Source organism: Polypterus senegalus, chromosome 6, assembly GCF_016835505.1.
Source record: "Polypterus senegalus isolate Bchr_013 chromosome 6, ASM1683550v1, whole genome shotgun sequence".
In the NCBI taxonomy this organism is placed as follows: domain Eukaryota; kingdom Metazoa; phylum Chordata; class Cladistia; order Polypteriformes; family Polypteridae; genus Polypterus; species Polypterus senegalus.
Window position 1 is genome coordinate 184,736,696 of NC_053159.1, and position 20,801 is coordinate 184,757,496.

General features: G+C 40.7%; 1 protein-coding gene across 2 annotated transcripts in view; it reads left to right on the plus strand.

The window, feature by feature from the left end:
- Positions 1 to 324: 324 nt before the first annotated feature.
- Positions 325 to 20,801, plus strand: part of rbm45 (RNA binding motif protein 45) — a 72,063-nt gene continuing 51,586 nt past the window's right edge. For both annotated transcript variants that reach the window (XR_005634178.1, XM_039757716.1), the window contains exon 1: positions 325 to 788. Coding sequence is in view for 1 of the 2 variants with exons in the window: in XM_039757716.1 (XP_039613650.1) it covers positions 528 to 788 (261 nt within the window). In the remaining variant the exon portion in view is untranslated. The remainder of the gene's footprint in view (positions 789 to 20,801) is intronic.

Below are 20,801 nucleotides of genomic sequence, written 5' to 3' on the forward strand. Positions count from 1 at the left end.
ATAAATATATATATATATATATATATATATATATATATATATATATATATATATATATATATATATATATATATATATATATATATATATATATTTAATGTAGGTAGATCATTTCGACCTGGTCATTTTAAAAGTAGCTCGCAAGCCGAAAAAGTGTGGGAACCCCTGATATACAGTATGTCTATGGGATGGACATTAATGTCTATCCCGTTAAAAAGCTTCCCATATCTCAAACACGAATAAAATTAGGTGCGTAACCTGCAAAAGGCTCCAGGCCAGCAGATGGCGCACCCGGCTGTCATTCTCTCTCTGGCGGTACAGCGAAGTTGTCCCTCAGTTGTTGTCTTGTTGCTCTGTTACCTCGTCAGTGTGGTTTTTGGCTAAACATCAAGTAGCAGGTTGGAACAATTTGGACAGCAAATCAGTGCATTACCTCTTAAATAATTACAAGCTGCTCGCTTTCGTCCGCCTCTGTTAATTTGTGCACGCTTTTGTTTTTTCTTTCGTTTAATTTTTTACTCCCCAGTATGGACGAGAACAGTTTTCGAGCAGACGAACCTCCGAACAGTCGGCTTTTTGTCGTGACCTGCAAATCCACAGCCGAAGAGGTGATCCGACAGACCTTCGCCCAGTTCGAAGGAGTACAAAATATTTCAACAGTGAAAGACAAACACACGAAGGAATATAAAGGGGTGGCGTTTGTCAAGTTCGCCAAGTCGTCGCAGGCGTGTCTGGCCATGGAGGAGATGCACGGCAAGTGCTTGACAGAAGGAACGAAGCCGATAAAGGTAACGAATGGAGCGCTCTGTCGCCGTGTGTCTTGCGGATGGTTTGAGCCGTTGCTGCTTTATTTTTGTGTCACGTTATCGTTAAGGGTTAACATTATTAGGCTGTGGAGCGCTAAACCGAGGGGAGCACCCGAACCGGCCTCCTTCAAGTCGGAGAAAGGGAAGATGCAGCTCTGAGGTACGAAGTTTCCCGTACTCGGCAAGTTATCGTGCTGCTCGATGCCCGCGTGCGTGGAGACCTAGGCACAGTTCACCTCTGGTAAAAAAAAAAAGAAAACCATGCCAAACGAAATGCACAAACAATGAATGTTAAAAAAGACAGATGGATTAGTCCACCTGAAATCAACAGGGGCCCCACGACTAACCATCTCCGATGCGCTTTGCCTTTTTGTTGTGACCTGCAAACCCACAGCCGAAGAGCTAATCCGACTAACCATTTCCGATGTCCTTCACACTTTATGGAAATAATGGTTTTGTACCCAAAAAACGAGTGTGACAAATGTTTAGGCGTGTACCAGAGTTAAATATGTTAGGATTTGCATTGGGTGTGACGAGGATGGACAGGATTAGAAATGAAGACATTAGAGGGTCTGCTCAGGTTGGGAGACAAAGTCAGAGAGGAGAGATTGTGTTGGTTTGGATATGTGCACAGGAGAGATGCTGGGTACATTGGGAGGAGGAGGATAAGGGAAGAGAAAAAGAGGAAGGCCTAAGAGAAGGTTTATGGATGTGGTAAGAGAGGACATACAGGTGATGGGTGTAACAGAACAAGATGGAGAGGACAGGAAGATACGGACAAAGATAATCCGCTATGGCAACCCCTAACAGCTGAAAAAAGAAGACGACCTCTTGTACAGAAAACTTCAACTTTACACTAACTTAAAAATGATCTGGCTCATGCATTGTCCAAATCGAGTAGATACCATAAAACAGAGTAAGTGAAATGACGTATTTATTGATCTGCTGTGGGGACCCCTAAAGGGAACAGCCGAAAAAGAAGATTTTCATTAATTTGCTAGATTTTGGGGTAGTGGTGTGGGTTTAAAAAGGGGGCGTGGCCCTAATTTTACTGTTGACAAAAAAAACCAAAAAAAAAACCACGATCAGTGTTCCCAAAGTCGTAACTTTTGAATTAGTAAAGCTAGATGTATGACATTTTCAGGCAGGGCTTGTTCTTTAGTATTAAGTCTGTAACTGCCAAAATCTAGTTATGTGAAAACGGTAAGTACACCCCATTAAAACCATTGACGTTTTTGAACAAACATTAGATCAAGATTTCTATTTAGTGAGGCATACACAAGCAAATATTAAATTTACCTTCTCACTTAACATCCATTAACAGACATAAATGAAATAAAACAAGCCGAGACAAGACAGGTTAAAACTTACACAGACGTTCTAAAATAGTTACAGTAGTTAACGTTACGTTCCGGAAACGTGCTCGCAGTCCAAAGCACTCGTATATCAAAGCGAATTTCCCCATAAGAAATAATGGAAACTCAAATGATTCGTTCCACAACCCAAAACTATTCATATAAAAATGATTAATACAAAATATAAAGTAAAAATACATAAAACAAATTAACCTGCACTTTACCTTAAAAAAGAATCATGGCTGGTGTGAGTGAGTTTCTAAGCTCCTGTGGGATTCCACCCAACGGGACGACACACGGAAGAGCGTCCCAAAGCAATCGCAGTCTCCCAGCGCTGTAGCAGTTCGCCGTATAAGCGCATCCAAAAAGATCACAGACATGCTATAAGCGCCTGCCGTCGATGGGTGATACAAGGAACATTATAAAGATCCCGCTACAATAAATAACCACGCTGTTGCTGTTATAAGCTGAGTAAAGCTGGTGGTGTTAAAGTACTGAGACTCAGCTTCGTGTTTTGGGGTGCAAGACGGGGACTCGCGTTTCACAGCACACACACACACTCACAATGCTGTAGTAAACAGTATACGCTCGTATGGATGTTGACTATATGAGTGAGGCACACAGACTCAGATGGAGAATAGGAGACGCCCTCAACAACAACAACAACATTTATTTATATAGCACATTTTCATACAAACAGTAGCTCAAAGTGCTTTACATATTAAAGAATAGAAAAATGAAAGACATAATTATAAAAAATAAATCAACATTAACATCGAATAAGAGTAAGGTTCAATGGCCAGGGGGGACAGAAAAAACAAAAAAACTCCAGACGGCTGGAGAAAAATAAAATCTGTAGGGATTCCAGACCATGAGACCGCCCAGTCCCCTCTGGGCATTCTACCTAACATAAATGAAACAGTCCTCTTTGGATTTAGGGTTCTCACGGAAGGGCTTGATGATGATGATGGTCACGTAGACTTCTTCCTTTTAATCCGTCCATCATTGTTGGAGCATCATGAAGCTTTGAGTAGGTGGAGGTGGCGCAGGCCACCACCACAAAGAAACCGGAAAAAGAAACAGAAAAGAGAGTAGGGGTCAGTACCGATTTTAGAGCCACCATGAATAGTTGTTATGATGAATTGAACATACAGAGTATCAGGATTAAGTTAAATTACGATTAAAATGAAGTTATAAAAAGGCCATGTTAAAGTAATGTGTTTTCAGCAGTGTTTTAAAGTGCTCTACTGTATCAGCCTGGCGAATTCCTATTGGCAGGCTATTCCAGATTTTAGGTGCATAACAGCAGAAGGCCGCCTCACCACTTCTTTTAAGTTTTGTTCTTGGAATTCTAAGGAGACACTCATTTGAGGATCTGAGGTTACGATTTGGAATATAAGGTGTCAGACATTCCGATATATAAGATGGGGGAGATTATTTAAGGCTTTATAAACCATAAGCAGAATTTTAAAGTCAATTCTGAATGACACAGGTAACCAGTGTAGTGACATCAAAACTGGAGAAATGTGTTCTGATTTTCTTTTCCTAGTTAGGATTCTAGCAGCTGCATTCTGCACTAGTTGCAACGATTTATATCGTTTTTGGGTAGTCCTGAGAGGAGTGCGTTACAGTAATCTAGTCGACTGAAAACAAACGCGTGAACTAATTTCTCAGCATCTTTCAGTGATATAAGAGGTCTAACTTTACTTATGTTTCTTAAGTGAAAAATGCTGTCCTAATGATCTGATTAATATGTGATTTAAAATTCAGATTACAGTCAACAATCACCCCTAAGCTTTTTACCTCCGTCTTGACTTTTAATCCTAATGTATCCAGTTTATTTCTAATAGCCTCATTGTATCCATTATTGCTGATCACTAAAATTTCAGTTTTCTCTTTATTTAACTTGAGAAAATTACTATTCATCCATTCTGAGATACTAGTCAGACATTGTGTTAGTGAATCAATAGAATCAGGGTCATCAGGTGCTATTGATAAGTACAGCTGTGTGTCATCAGCATAGCTGTGGTAGCTCACGTTGTGCCCTGAGATAATCTGACCTAACGGAAGCATGTAGATTGAGAATAACAGCGGACCCAGGATAGAGCCTTGTGGAACACCATATTGGATATCATGTGTCTTGAGTTGTAATTCCCACAACTAACAAAATATTTTCTCCCTGTCAGGTAGGATTCAAACCAATTTAAGACACTGCCAGAGAGGCCCACCCATTGACTAAGGCGATTTCTAAGAATGTTGTGATCAATGGTGTCAAATGCAGCACTCAGATCTAAGAGGATGAGAACAGATAAATGGCCTCTGTCTGCATTTACCCGCAAGTCATTTACTACTTTAACGAGTGCAGTTTCTGTGCTGTGATTTGTTCTAAAACCTGACTGAAATTTATCAAGAATAGCATGTTTATTTAGGTGGTCATTTAACTGCATAATGACTGCCTTCTCTAGAACTTTACTTAAGAAGGGCAGGTTAGAGATGGGTCTAAAATTTTCAAGAGCTGAGGGTCAAGATTATGTTTCTTAAGTAGGGGTTTAACTACAGCAGTCTTAAGACAGTCTGGGAAGACCCCAGTATCTAGTGACGAATTTACTATGTCAAGAACATTATCAATTAGCACGCCTGATACTTCTTTGAAAAACCTTGTTGGTATCGGGTCAAGGACGAGGTGGAGGGTTTTAATTGAGATATTATTTTTGTAAATCAGGTAAATCTATCCTAGTGAAAGAGTTTAATTTGTTTATAACAGGATGTTGGGGTTTAGGGGATCCTTAGTGTTGGGGAGATATACTATGTTATTTCTAATATCATTAATTTTTGATTGAAAATACAGCGACAGCCTCACAGGTTTCACTGGAAGCACTTAGGAGGCATTCCTTTGAGCTACCTGGGTTTAGTAGGTGATCAATTGTTGAAAATAAGACTCTAGGATTACTAGCATTGTTATTTATAATATTAGAGAAATAGCAGCGTCTCTCAAGACGGACAGTGTTATTGTATTCTGTTATTTTGACTTTTAATATTTCGTGGTGGATAGTAAGTTTAGTCTTCCTCCATTGACGCTCAGCTCTACGGCATGTTCTCTTTAAATCAGACACTCTTTGGGTCTTCCATGGTATAACAATGCTAGAAGATTTTTTCACTGTCTTTTCAGGTGCAACTATGTCAACAGCAGCTCTCACTTTAGAATTAAATCTTTCCACCTTACTATTTACATTGTCCTCGCTATTATAGCTGGCACTATAAACGGACTGATTGCTTAAAATGTTTGTAAGTTTTAAAGCTGCTGCCGAATCAAAGAAGCGTTTTTTAACAATATGCTTCTCATGAGTGTTTTTTATCATTATTTCTATATTAAAAAGTAGAAGAAAATGGTCTGATAGACCAATATCAATGATCTGTTTTATATCAACTTTCAGTCCTTTAGTAATCACTAAGTCTAATGTATGACCTGCTTTATGTGTAGGCTGATTTATGAGTTGTCTCAAATCAAAAGAATCCAGGAGGTTCATAAATTCTTTTACTTTTAGATCACACTGATTATCTATATGAAAATTAAAGTCGCCAACTATTAGGAGTGTGTCATAATTAGTAATTAAAATTGACATTAAGTCAGAGAATTCCTCAAAAAACGACGCGTTATATTTAGGAGGTCTATACACGGATAGTATTAGAACTTGAGAATCTCCATGAATAACAACGGCGAGATACTCAAAGGACTTGAACTTACCAAAACTGACATCTTTACATTTTAATCGCTCGAGTAAATGTTAGCCAATCCGCCCCTTTTCCCTGGCGGTTTGAATGAGTAAAACTGTAATCCGGGGGCAGATTCGATTAAAACTGACGCGCATCTGAATTCAGCCATGTTTCATTTAGTGCAATAAGATCTATTTTTTATCACTAATAAGATCGTTGATAAAAAACGTTTTGTTAGTTAAAGCTCTGACATTTAATAGTGCCATATTTAATGTTTCGGAGGTGCAGAGATGAGTACTATGTGCGTTATTGTTATTTGGAATAGGAACTAAATTATTATTATTAGCGCTCTGTGTATATTTTTGTTTAATCTGTGATCTGTTTTATAGTTTTAATACATTGTTCCTCTAAAATAGTGATTTTAATTAGATTATTGGAGTTTATGCCGTATTTCCTAGGTTTTCTACGTGCATTGAGATTGCTTATTACAGTATTAATGGTGTGAACTTTAACGGAAGACTCTATTAAACATTCATCATGTCCTGGCACAGCAGTATTATTTCGAAGGGGTTAAGAGCAGAGATAGATAGTCAAAAAACGAATTACCTTCGATATGTTTTCGGAGAGGACCCGGCGCGAAACTGTTCGGATGCAGGCCATCACGCTTGAAGAGACGCGCCTTTCCAAAAGAGATTCCAATTGTTGATGAAACCGACATCCTTCTTCTTGCAGAAACCCTGTAGCCAGTTGTTCAACCCTAGCAGACGACTGTAGTACTCGTTGGATCGTCTGACGAGAGGTAGTGGACCCGAAACGAAGATCTTTGCCGATGGGGTCCTCTCCTTCGTGTCTCTAATCAGAGCTGCGAAGTCAGCCTTCAGGATTTCTGATTGTCGGTGCCTTATATCGTTTACGCCGGCATGCAAGACGATTGATCCAACTGCCCTCTCCTTGTGTTTCTCGTAGACTGCTGGAGCACGTTTCATTACATCTCGGACACGAGCCACCGGAAAACAAGAAACAAACGATTTTGCATTAGGGCATGCGACATTAAGGTTTCTAACGATGGAATCACCTACCACTAATACATCACCAGGTGCTGAAGGCGAAATGGGGACGCGTAGAGGGTCAAACCGGTTCTTAGATAAAATGCTCGCCTGTGCCGATGGAGGTGCTCTGGCCTTGAACCCCCGCCTGCATAGCTGAAATCCACCGAGGTCAGCAGCGCGCGCTCCTACGACGCGGGGTGAGGTCGGCACAACGCGGGGTTGATGTTTCGCCGGTTCCAGATGGCAAGGACGGTTTATCCAACAGCCGGGCCTTCAGATTTCTCAGGTATTTCCGTCGGGACAGGAGTTTCTGAATCTTTTCATCAAGAGCTTGGAGTTCCTCAATTACGATTTCAACGCGAGTTACCCCACTGTCGGCCATTTTCTACTTCGTACCCTAGGAGAAATGAGAGAAATGAGAGAGAGAGAGAGGTTAGGATCACGGTTCCCTCAAGAGAGAGAGAGACACGGGCAAGCGGGAGAGATAAGGAGAGAGAGAGAGAGAGAGATATGCATGCGTGTGAGCGAGACAGACAGACACACACAGACAGACAGACAGGTGAGAGAGAGAGGGGGGGACGGACGGACGGGCGCGAGAGAGAACCATCAGCTCAGTTGTGATCACATGACGCTCAGCAGACAAAGTGTATCCATGCTACTCGTATTGCAAGACATCGCTCGTTTATCAAGTCAAAATTTATTAAAAAATTTAGCTTGTCTTGCAAAACACTCGTAAACCAAGTTACTCGCAAACTGAGGTTCCAATGTGTATCATTTGAACAATAAGATTATCTGTTAACTACTTTAGTGCTTAATTTTCCAAAATTGGTTACATGATACACACTTATGGAATTTTATCTCTGATATATTAAGGGCAGAGTGGTGGCTCTGAGGCTAGGGATCTGCACGAATCTCGTAACTCTACTCTGTTGGGCCCTTAACCTGCAATTGCTCCGTCCTGGGTATGATGTTAACCTGCGTCCAGGTCCTTCAAATTACAGGGAAATCTTGGAGGTTGGCAGCAGGATTGGCACACCAGACTCCAAAAATAAGGTACTCGTGTGTTATAACCCCACCACTCGGACCTTTCGATGTTATACTTAACAACATTAGAAACTTTGCGACAGAAGTGATATTTCAAATGAAATTAAAAATCAAATTTTGCATATTATTTTTGTTTTGTAAATAAATGAATGTAATAAGTGCATAGGAGAAAGTAGGGTGAAATGGCATCTTTTATTGGCTAACTAAATAGATTACAAATGCAAGCTTTTGAGGCAGCTAAGGCCTGATGAAGGGGCCTTAGCTGCCTCAAAAGCTTGCATTTATAATCTGTTTAGTTAGCCAATTTAAAGGTGCCATTTCACCCTACTTTCTCCTGTATCAATCTATGGCGAATACAGTACAACACTCTACTGTTATGAAATAAATGAAGTTTTTTCTCTTACTTGTGGCGGTGTTATAACATGAGTACCAAAAAAAAAATAAGCTTGCTCTGTTCCAGTGTGGTGCTGACGTGTCACCCGCTGCAGTCGACTACCAATCCAGGTGGATCGTCATGTGGTGGGTACGGCAACACATTATCAGCTCATACTCCCAACCTCAACCTCTTTCCTCATTAGAAAGATACATTGAACTGGGAAGAAAGGAATTTATGGAGCGTTTTTTTTTTTTTGTGTGTGTGGGTTTTTAAAGCGACTATTGTCCCTGATTTGCTGAAGTTAAGCTTTGTATGTAATGAGCGTCCGTCATCCGTTTTGATGATTTCCAGTCCATTTGACGTTCCCCTCTGACACACACGCTCCCAGGTCGTCTACATCAGCCCCACTCTTGCTGCATGTTTGGGGATCTGCTGGAGCGTTTTTCAAATTTTGGTTGGTCAGACTGCTAAACGAGGCACTAAAGCTGAAAGTGAAGACAGACTGCGATGAAAGGGCAGCATGAGGTCCTTGTCCACTTTACGATGGAGAGATAAGCGCTGATTGCAGTTGTGTTCCAGTTACTGTGTTGAAAGGTTGGTTTATGGTTCAGTTTCAACTTTCAGATTGATGGCCTCACATGCTCCTCAAGCATGCTTTGGTATGATGCAGAATTCATAGTTGATTCGATGACTGTAAGCTGCCCAGGCCCTGAGGTGGCAGAGTGAACCCATATCAGAACATTTCCACCACCCTGCCTCACAATTGGTATGAGGTTCTTCTCTTGAAATGCTGACAAACATGTCTACTGTTACTGTGGCCAAACAACTCTAACCTTGCTTCATCTGTCCAGAGAAAAGTGTTCCTGAAAGTTTGGGGGCTTTATGTATAAAGCAGCCTTAGGCAACGTCAGTCCTGGTGGGCTGCAGTGGCTGCAGGTTTTTGTTCCAACCCAATTGCTTAAATAGAAACCAATGATTTCCAATCTCAGACCTTATTTAATTTTATAGCATGTTAGTCTGAAATGTCATGTTCTTCTACACTGTGTGCACAATTATTAGGCAAGTTGTATTTTTGGGATTCATTTTAATATGAAACAAATACAGTGCCATCAGTCAATCCAGAATGTTAATAAACCTGAATGTTATGCAAAGGAAATGTGAGTGTGGACTTCATCAGGGGAATACAAGTGTGTGCAGAATTATTAGGCAACTATTAGTGTGCAGAATTATTCTGCAACTAAATCAAAAACTTACATTTTCCCGATCTCCCTTGTTTATTTTCATCTGGTAAAGTGAGAATAATAAACAAACACAATTTTCAAACAAACATTTCTTAGCCACCATTCTTTTCAATAACAGCAATAAGCCTTCCATTTATGGAATCTGTTAGTTTCTTGATCTGTTGCCAATCAACTTTTTGTGCAGCATTAACCACAGCCTCCCAGACACTGTTCAGAGGGGTGTACTGTTTTCCTTCCCTGTAAATCTCCTGTTTAAGAAGGGCCCACAAGTTTTCAATACGGTTAGGTCAGATGAGGAAGGGGGCCATGTCATTATTCTATCATCTTTAAGGCCTTTACTGGCTAGCCACGCAGTGCAGTACTTTGATGCATGTGATGGAGTATTGTCCTGCATAAAAATCATGGTCCTCTTGAAAGATGCTGACTTTTTCCTGTACCCCTGCTTAAAGAAAGTGTCTTTTTAAAAACTGGCAGTAGGTTTGGGAGTTGAATTTGAGTCCATCTTCAACCTGAAAAGGTCCAGCTAGCTCATCTTTAATAATACCAGCCCATACCAGTACCCCACCTCCACCTTGCTGGCGTCTGAGTCGAAGTGGAACTCTGATGATAATGAAATGAAAGTAAACCTAAGGGGGACCCCTTAGTCGTCAAACTCCAATGATAATGAAATGAAAGTAAACCTGAGGAAGACCCCTTGGTTGTCAAACTCCAATGATAATGAAATGAAAGTAAACCCGAGGGGGACCACTCTGCTGCGGTGGGTTGGCACCTTGCCCGGGATTGGTTCCTGCCTTGTGCCCTGTGTTGGCTGGGATTGGCTCCAGCAGACCCCCGTGACCCTGTGTTCGGATTCAGCGGGTTGGACAATGGAGGAATGGATGGGACCACTCTGATGATAATGAAAGTAAACCCGAGGGGGATCCCTTGGTCGTCAAACTCTGATGATTCCGAGTGGGTGCCATTACCTTCTGAGTGCGGTTAACAAAAGTAAAGCTTCGCACACAACTTAATGCCGGTGGTATATGCATAAAGGCACCATTTGTGGTATTAAAGAGGCGCACGCTCCCGTCCCTATTGGTGTCGACTGTTGACATCTAATAGTACCAACTACACACTATGGACAACGAGGGGCAACGTCCATCAGCCCAGCCTAGAGCTTCAAATGGGCTTCAACCAGCACTGATGGGTGCAATGGAATAGATTTGAGTTGACTGTTTTGCCGTGGATTACCTGTGCTATGCAGCTGTGGAAATCATGTAGGAGAACACAGTAAAGTGAATGCCGCCTTAAAGTTTTAATTCACCTAAATGATTAAGTTCAATATCCATAAAAAGTACCTGTCAGATCTATATGAATGTGAAACATGCTGTTGGAAAATGGAATATCCAGTAATGCCCAGGTGATGCTAAAATTGAAATGTGTAGGAGGAAATTCTAAGAAAAAAAAAAAAATCATCTGTCCACTCGTCATCAGTCATACTTAATAGGCTGTCAGTGGGTCAGTTGTAGCCTGCCAGTTTGTGAGTCACTAATGAAAGAACTCATTTAAAAAAATGTCTGCTGGGGGCAGCAAGGAGGTCGTTTGTTACAGCTTTCCTGCTCTGTGTTGCCAAGTAAAATAATGGAAGGTCAATCACTACTTCTTCGGTCCTCTCGTTTTTACAACTGCCGGAGAGTATGGATGCAATAGTTCTGTAAAGATTTGTGGCCCAACTTTCCACTTCTGTTGTGAAAAGAACTTTCGTCATATTAGATGGCCCATTATAGACTCGGAACTGCAGGATGTCCAGGAGGGAGATGTTGCAGCGGTTCAGTGCCACTAAGATTCACCCTGTCGATAAGACGGTGGTTTAGTTTTTTGTTTTTTTTTTTTTTTGGTGGCGATACCAGGGACGCACCCAGCCTTGGCCTGACCTGCTGACACTCGCAAGCAGAGACACGAAACCAGTGGATGAGTATCTTCTTATATAATACGTTACCGTGGCTGTCCGTGTCGTGGCGAAAAATTGTCAGGACTTTACCTGAAATGAATGCTGATAGGATTCGGAGGATAGGCGAACAGAGTTTATAGCTTTATTACAATAAAACAATAACACGGACTAAACCCAATTCAGCCAGATCGGACTGAACCCCGAACAGTTCAAAAATCACAGTTTATATAATCATTTCTTATCATTCTGACCTCGCTTTAAAATGGCTCATTCGCCGTTCCCTTCTGACTCCCTCCTGCTTTCTCAAGTTTTCATGGGAACCATTTTTATCTTCTAACTTTCTTCTGCAGCTGGCCACCGGTATTTTTACTGTTTATTGTTCATCTTTATTTTCTCTGCTTCGCTCATTTTTGGGTGGCCTTGGCAGGCAGATGTTCCCTCTTCCATTCTTGGTCTTTCTCTATCTTATTATGTCCCTTTCCTTGGCCTTTAAGCTAATTTATGTTAATGGCCAGAGCTAAGCTTAAATTAAAAAAAAATATATGGCATGTGTTTTTATTTAACCATTTGCTTGGCAGGCCTGGCTTGCATTAATATCTGCACTAAGGTTAATGCCTATATATTTTTCTATATTTATTTATGCTAATACATAAATATACTAATTCATCTTGACCTCATTTGTAACAATGCCTTTGCTGTCTTTCCTGACTCACTGTTCCAGCTGGCTTCTCACGTGCCTACCATGACCATTTCTCTGTATTTCATCATTGGTATCATTCCTTGCTTTCTGGCCTTCCAACAGCAGGTGTTCTTATCCCCCCCTTCTTTTTGTCCTAGGGTAGTTTCTGTACGTCATTCTCTTTCTGTTCTATCCTTCCAAGTTTCCCAATATTGGTAATTGTGCTTCAGGCTTAACTAGAAATGCACTATGACTAATGTCTTTTATTTAACTATTTGTTTGACATGTCTAATTTATGCTAAATCTAATTCTTCAGAAACTGTTAATTACTTTTATGCTAATACATAGATTTTTATTTTCAATATCCATTTGTCTGTCCAGGATTTTAAATCACCTGTAGCTCGCAAACTGTTTGAACTATTGACCTGAAATTTCGATTTTGTGGTGATGATTTTTATTACTCTCTTTATTTTTATTTTATTTTATTGAAGAATCAGACTCTCGGCAGCAGGGTGTGTGGCGCATGCGTACGGGCGCTGTTCTTATCCCTACCACCTTTGCCGTCATTTTCTCTTCCTGTCCTTATCTTAAATCATTCTTGAGGCAGATTGAAGACTTAAGTGCCAGCTTGAGTGAAAAATGAATAAAAACGTACTAAGTAATTGCAACACAAACCCTGGCATTTTCAGTTTTAATGCAAAAACATGCTGACGAAAGAAGAGAAGAAGCGGGTCGCTGGGGTGGCGAAAAGAAGAGCTGCTCAGGAAGCAACGAGCGCATCAACCTCTGAGCAAATGAATGGTAAACTTACAGAGAAAGAAAGAGGATGAAAACTATCGGTCAAGTGTATTCACTGCACGTTATCGTGTAATCCGCCATTACTGGTTGTAACATAATGTGTTAACATTTTCAATTTGACATGCATTAATTCAGTTAAACTGTTTTTTTTCTTCTATAGCCTCTTATTTAAGTTTTGTTTAATGTTACTTAATGTTTGTAACTTCTGTAATAAATAATTTTTAAAAACACAACTGCATCGCCACAGCCATTAAAACATAACCTTTAACATGTTATATGCTAAAAAGCAGACTTGTGGTTCATGTTGGCAGTAATAAAATGCCTTGCTTCATGTATCTTGCATGATTTTAATCAACATAGTAAATATACGAGTCTAATTACAAATACAGGAGTCGGAGGTACCATAAAGCTGAGGAGTCAGATTTGGAGATGCCCTATTAGCCTCTGTTGTAAAGCACCAGTAAGAGCAAGAAATTATTATTATTAGCTTCAAATACATTTGCCAGCTGAAATTGTATTATCTCTTGTTTCTGCAAAAAAAAAAATTCCAAACATATCTTTTAATTTTAACCCAGTTAAGGGTTTATATAACAAAATAACTGGATTACTCCAGGAGAAATCTGTGTCTGTTAATCTGGTTTATCAGAGACCAATTACACGGTTCCTCTAATTGGAATAAGGGTTTACATGGCATTTTAGAAAACCGGTTTCTCTAAATGAGGGTTATTCAAGCGCATATAAACGCACTCAGGGATGCTGGGTAGCTTGAGACAAAAGTGTGGTGCTCGATCAGATGGTGTGTCCGCTAGCACATTAAAATAAAGTGTAGTTGGGGGACCCATTGGGAGAGGATGACTGTCGGTATCCGCCCGGTAGTTTATTAGCCCACGTTGTTCTAAGGGTGCAAAGGCCCTGTATAAAACAAAAAAGTGTGGTCAGTTTAGTTAATCAACCTCTCTCTGTGTATGTTCCAGCATCATGTCCGAACGACTGGAGCGATTCTCGTGAAACTTGGTACACATGTTTCTTATTGATTGACTAAAGATACTGTGGGGTGAAATCGGCCCCAACCCCCACCCCCTTCTGCGTAGGGAAGGTGGTGATGATCTTGCGGTCTTGTATGCATGTTATCATCCAGTTGACACTTGGAATGACCACCAGAGGTTCATTTTCCCGATCTCCCATGTTTATTTTCATCTGTTACAGTGAGAATAATACACAAACAACACATAATTTTCAAATAAACATTTTTGACATGAAAAAAAAAATCAGTGACCAATATAGCCACCCTTCTTTTCAATAACCGCAGTAAGCCTTCCATTCATGGAATCTGTTAGTTTCTTGATCTGTTGCCAATCAACTTTTTGTGCAGCATTAACCACAGCCTCCCAGACACTGTTCAGAGGGGTGTACTGTTTTCCTTCCCTGTAAATCTCCTGTTTAAGAAGGGCCCACAAGTTTTCAATACGGTTAGGTCAGATGAGGAAGGGGGCCATGTCATTATTCTATCATCTTTAAGGCCTTTACTGGGTAGCCCCGCAGTGCAGTACTTTGATGCATGTGATGGAGTATTGTCCTGCATAAAAATCATGGTCCTCTTGAAAGATGCTGACTTTTTCCTGTACCCCTGCTTGAAGAAAGTGTCTTCTAAAAACTGGCAGTAGGTTTGGGTGTTGAATTTGAGTCCATCTTCAGCCTGAAAAGGTCCAACTAGCTCATCTTTAATAATACCAGCCCATAGCAGTACCCCATCTCCACCTTGCTGACGTCTGAGTCGAAGTGGAGTTTTGTTGCCGTTACTGATCCAGCCATGGGCCCATCCATCTGGTCCATCAAGTGTCACTCTCATCTCATCAGTCCATAAAACTTTTGAAAAATCTGTCTTCAGATACTCCTTGGCCCAGTCTTGACATTTCACCTTTCCTTACCTTGGCCATGTCTACTTCTAGGCTCTACAGGGAGTTTGCAGTTCTGAAATATGACAGCACTAGAGGATAACGGGTCCCTGGTTGCTTCACGTTTGATTTTCTCAAATCTGTGGCAGTTAATTTGCGTCTTTTTCTCAACACGTTTCTTGCAACCCTGTTGACTATTTGCAACAAAACGCTGAATGGTTCTATGATCACGCCCCAATATCTTAGCAATTTGGAGAGTGCTGCATCCCTCTGAAAGACTTTTTACAATTTTTGACTTTTCAGAGTCCGTTAAATCTCTTTTTTTGGCCCATTTTGCCTGAGGAAAAGAAGCTGCCTTATTATTATGCACACCATGATATAGAGTGTTGGTCTCCTTAGGCCACACCCTCCCTCATTACACAAATACATATCACCTGATATGCTTAAATTAAATAAGCATTCAAGTTATACAGCTTGGACATGGAATATACAGTGGTGTGAAAAACTATTTGGCCCCTTCCTGATTTCTTATTCTTTTGCATGTTTGTCACACAAAATATTTCTGATCATCAAACACATTTAACCATTAGTCAAATATAACACAAGTAAACACAAAATACAGTTTTTAAATGATGGTTTTTATTATTTAGGGAGAAAAAAAAATCCAAACCTTCATGGCCCTGTGTGAAAAAGTAATTGCCCCCTGAACCTAATAACTGGTTGGGCCACCCTTAGCAGCAATAACTGCAATCGAGCGTTTGTGATAACTTGCAATGAGTCTTTTACAGCGCTCTGGAGGAATTTTGGCCCACTCATCTTTGCAGAATTGTTGTAATTCAGCTTTATTTTTGGGTTTTCTAGCATGAACCGCCTTTTAAGGTCATGCCATAGCATCTCAATTGGATTCAGGTCAGGACTTTGACTAGGCCACTCCAAAGTCTTCATTTTGTTTTTCTTCAGCCATTCAGAGGTGGATTTGCTGGTGTGTTTTGGGTCATTGTCCTGTTGCAGCACCCAAGATCGCTTCAGCTTGAGTTGACGAACAGATGGCCGGACATTCTCCTTCAGGATTTTTTGGTAGACCGTAGAATTCATGGTTTCATCTATCACAGCAAGCCTTCCAGGTCCTGAAGCAGCAAAACAACCCCAGACCATCACACTACCACCACCATATTTTACTGTTGGTATGATGTTCTTTTTCTGAAATGCTGTGTTCCTTTAACGCCAGATGTAACGGGACATTTGCCTTCCAAAAAGTTCAACTTTTGTCTCCACAAGGTATTTTCCCAAAAGTCTTGGCAATCATTGAGATGTTTCTTAGCAAAATTGAGACGAGCCCTAATGTTTTTTTTGCTTAACAGTGGTTTGCGTCTTGGAAATTTGCCATGCAGGCCGTTTTTGCCCAGTCTCTTTCTTATGGTGGAGTCGTGAACACTGACCTTAATTGAGGCAAGTGAGGCCTGCAGTTCTTTAGACGTTGTCCTGGAGTCTTTTGTGACCTCTCGGATGAGTCGTCTCTGCGCTCTTGGGGTAATTTTGGTTGGCCAGCCACTCCTGGGAAGGTTCACCACTGTTCCATGTTTTTGCCATTTGTGGATAATGGCTCTCACTGTGGTTCGCTGGAGTCCCAAAGCTTTAGAAATGGCTTTATAACCTTTACCAGACTGATAGATCTCAATTACTTCTGTTCTCATTTGTTCCTGAATTTCTTTGGATCTTGGCATGATGTCTAGCTTTTGAGGTGCTTTTGGTCTACTTCTCTGTGTCAGGCAGCTCCTATTTAAGTGATTTCTTGATTGAAACAGGTGTGGCAGTAATCAGGCCTGGGGGTGGCTACGGAAATTGAACTCAGGTGTGATACACCACAGTTAGGTTATTTTTGAACAAGGGGCAATTACTTTTTCACACAGGGCCATGTAGGTTTGGATTTTTTTTCTCCCTAAATAATAAAAACCATCATTTAAAAACTGCATTTTGTGTTTACTTGTGTTATATTTGACTAATGGTTAAATGTGTTTGATGATCAGAAACATTTTGTGTGACAAACATGCAAAAGAATAAGAAATCAGGAAGGGGGCAAATAGTTTTTCACACCACTGTATGCAAGAAAATTATGATATGGTCAAAATACTCACGTGCCTAATAATTGTGCTCACAGTGTACTTAATGCTACGTGACGTGTGAGCTTGAGGCCTCAGCTGCTATGCAAACCGTATACTGACTATACTTGCACGTGTACTTTAAGTACCACTGGAGAATTCCACCAGATGGCAGTGCGAGAAATCATCACGGTGAGAAAACAACATCCGGCTTTGCTGTGTGTTGAGGGGAAAAAAATATGTTAAAAATGAATTTTTTTTGCATTCTTATGCTGTTATGAAGGTGCAAAAAAAAAATAAAAAGACATAAAGCGTCACACTAACGTGGTATCCATTAAAGGGCCTGACTAAACTACTTAACTACTAACAGTAGCTCATCAATTAATTTTATTTTTTCATCACGTTCAGGCCTGCAATTTTCTTGGGTCTCCGTTTTCTCGCTCTTTTGCAAATGTGAATTTTATGTGTCCTTCTAACCCAGTGTTTCCCAAACTCAGTCCTGGGGACCCCCTGTGGCTGCAGGGTTTTGTTCCAACCAGATTCCTAATCAGTGACAACATCTGATAGCACTGATCTCATGTAATTAGCTGCTATTTTTTTTTTCTTTTATTCGACATTCAGAAGAGCATAGCAGCATGATTTTTACATTTATAAGACATTTAGAAATATTTCTAGTTTTACTATAGATTTAAATGCTTAACTCTCTTTTGTTGATTTCATTATACTTTGCCCTTTCTCTGTGCAGTTTTTCCACTTTTGTTGTATCTTAATAATGACAATTAAAAACGAGCAGAGCAGACACCCAGGCAAACACTGAATAATCAAAGGCTGCAACTACTTTAGAGCCAGACCCACTAATCTATATAATAAAAGCCCAGCGCGGTGTCCGTGTCCGCGTTGCTTTTGGTTGTATAGCCGCCCCATAGAAAAGCCCCAGTCCGCCCCCTCTCAGAATTCCGCTTACCCCCCACCGTTCTTTCCCCTTTCCTTTTATTTTTCCTGTTCCCGAAAATCTTTTCAAAACAAAAGTAAAGAAATAGACAGAGCATCACATTAACGTCTTCTCCCCTCTCCCTATTAAATAATCAATAAAATGAAATAAAAAAAAATCACAAAAGAAACAGAAACCACAACCTACCCTTACAGCGTCCACCGCGCTTCTGGCGTTACAGCCAAACACGTGGTGTATACAGGTTATGAGGTGTGACGCTAATTAACGCCCGTACTACAACAGATTATATTGTTCATATACTATTAACTATTTACAGGGATCAACTCTTTTGGGGAAGTTCAGAACAAAAAAAAAAATAAATAAAATTATAAATAACATGTGCACTTGAGTATTTCGAGCCCCGTGTCTGAGTTGGATGGTTCCCCTGGTCACCAATTCGTGTGTTTCACTATGCCTTTCCGTCTTCAGCTACCCATGTGCACTTGTACAGAGGAGACCTTACAGAACAATGCCGAAACGAAACGCAACTAAACCTGCTGCTGCGAGAGAGGATACATTACAGCGTGATCACGAAGCAAAGAGGCAAAGGCGTGACAGTCGCTCGCAAGAAATGGACACTCAGCATTCACACAGATTAGCTCAACAACGCGTCTCTGCCGCACAACGAAAGGCAACTGAAACCCCTACAGAGAGAGAAGACAGATTAGGCCGTGATCACGAAAGAAAGACGCAAAAGCGTGCCAATGAGACACCCGACGAGAGGTCCTTACGATTGAGTCCTTCAACTGTGGTCATCCAACACGCAGCGTAGCGCGCGCCAAGTTGCTCGTTAGTAAATAATAGATTAATTAAACAATTAGAAGACCTAGAAAAGTAGAATGAAAATAGTTTTAGAAAAAAAAATACATTATTCCTATATAACTGCTTGGTACATTTTAATATATGCAGGTGCTGGTCATAAAATTAGAATATCATGACAAAGTTGATTTATTTCAGTAATTCCATTCAAAAAGTGAAACTTGTATATTAGATTCATTCATTACACACAGACTGATGTATTTCAAATGTTTATTTCTTTTAATTTTGATGATAATAACTGACAACTAATGAAAGTCCCAAATTCAGTATCTCGGAAAATTAGAATATCAATTAAGACCAATGCAGAAAAAGGATTTTTGGAAATGTTGGCCAACTGAAAGGTATGAACATGAAAAGTATGAGTATGTGCAGCACTCAATATTTAGTTGGGGCTCCTTTGGCCTGGATTACTGCAGCAATGCGGCGTGGCATGGAGTCGATCAGTCTGTGGCACTGCTCAGGTGTTATGAGGGCCCATGTTGCTCTGATTGTGGCCTTCAGCTCTTCTGAATTGTTGGGTCTGGCATATTGCATCTTCCTCTTCACAATACCCCATAGATTTTCTATGGGGTTAAGGTCAGGCGAGTTTGCTGGCCAATCAAGAACAGGGATACTATGGTCCTTAAACCAGGTACTGGTAGCTTTGGCGCTGTGTGCAGGTGCCAGGTCCTGTTGGAAAATGAAATCTGCATCTCCATAAAGTTCGTCAGCAGCAGGAAGCATGAAGTTCTCTAAAACTTCCTGGTAGACGGCTGCGTTGACCTTGGACCTCAGAAAACACAATGGACCAACACCAGCAGATGACATTGAATCCCAGACCATCACTGACTGTGGAAACTTTATACTGGACCTCAAGCAACATGGATTCTGTGCCTCTCCTTTCTTCCTCCAGACTCTGGGACCTTGATTTCCAAAGGAAATGCTAAATTGACTTTCATCAGAGAACATAACTTTGGACCACTCGGCAGCAGTCCAGTCCTTTTTGTCTTTAGCCCAGGCGAGACGCTTCTGACGCTGTCTCTTGTTCAAGAGTGGCTTGGCATAAGGAATGCGACAGCTGAACCCCATGTCTTGAATACGTCTGTGCCTGGTGGTTCTTGAAGCACTGACTCCAGCTGCAGTCCACTCTTTGTGAATCTCCCCCACAGTTTTGTTTCACAATCCTCTCCAGGGTCCAAGTGGTTATCCCTATTGCTTGTACACTTTTTTCTAGCACATCTTGTCCTTCCCTTCTCCTCTCTATTAATGTGCTTGGACACAGAGCTCTGTGAACAGCCAGCCTCTTTAGCAATGACCTTTTGTGTCTTGCCCTCCTTGTGCCAGGGGTCAATGGTCGACTTTTGGACAACTGGGAAGTCAGCAGTCTTCCTCATGATTGTGTAGCCTACAGAACTCGACTGAGAGACCATTTCAAGGCGCTTGCAGGTGTTTGGAGTTAATTAGCTGATTAGAGTGTGGCACCAGGTGTCTTCAATATTGAACCTTTTCACAATATTCTAATTTTCCGAGATAATGAATTTGAGACTTTCATTAGTTGTCAGTTGTAATCATCAAAATTAAAAGAAATAAACATTTGAAATACATAAGTCCGTGTGTAATGAATGGATCTAATATACAAGTTTCACTTTTTGAATGGAATTACTGAAATAAATCAACTTTGTCATGATATTCTAATTTTATGACCGGCACAAGGGGTATACAGTGATCCCTCGCTATATCACGCTTCGAGTTTCGCGGCTTCACTGTATCGCGTTTTTTTTCTCATACACGCTTACGTCACTACGCATGCGCTTTCTGAGAACTTTTATCTAAGCCCTACGATGGCTCCTAAATGTGCTGCTTTTTCTAAGCCTTCTGACAATAAAACTAAGTGCCAGAGGAAGATGCTTACTATCCAGGAGAAGGTGAAACTCTTGGATATGATTAAAGATGGCAATACCCTACAAAAGCCTCCTCACGCATATGAAAAGACAGCGCCAGCAACTGCCTATCACAATGTTTTTCA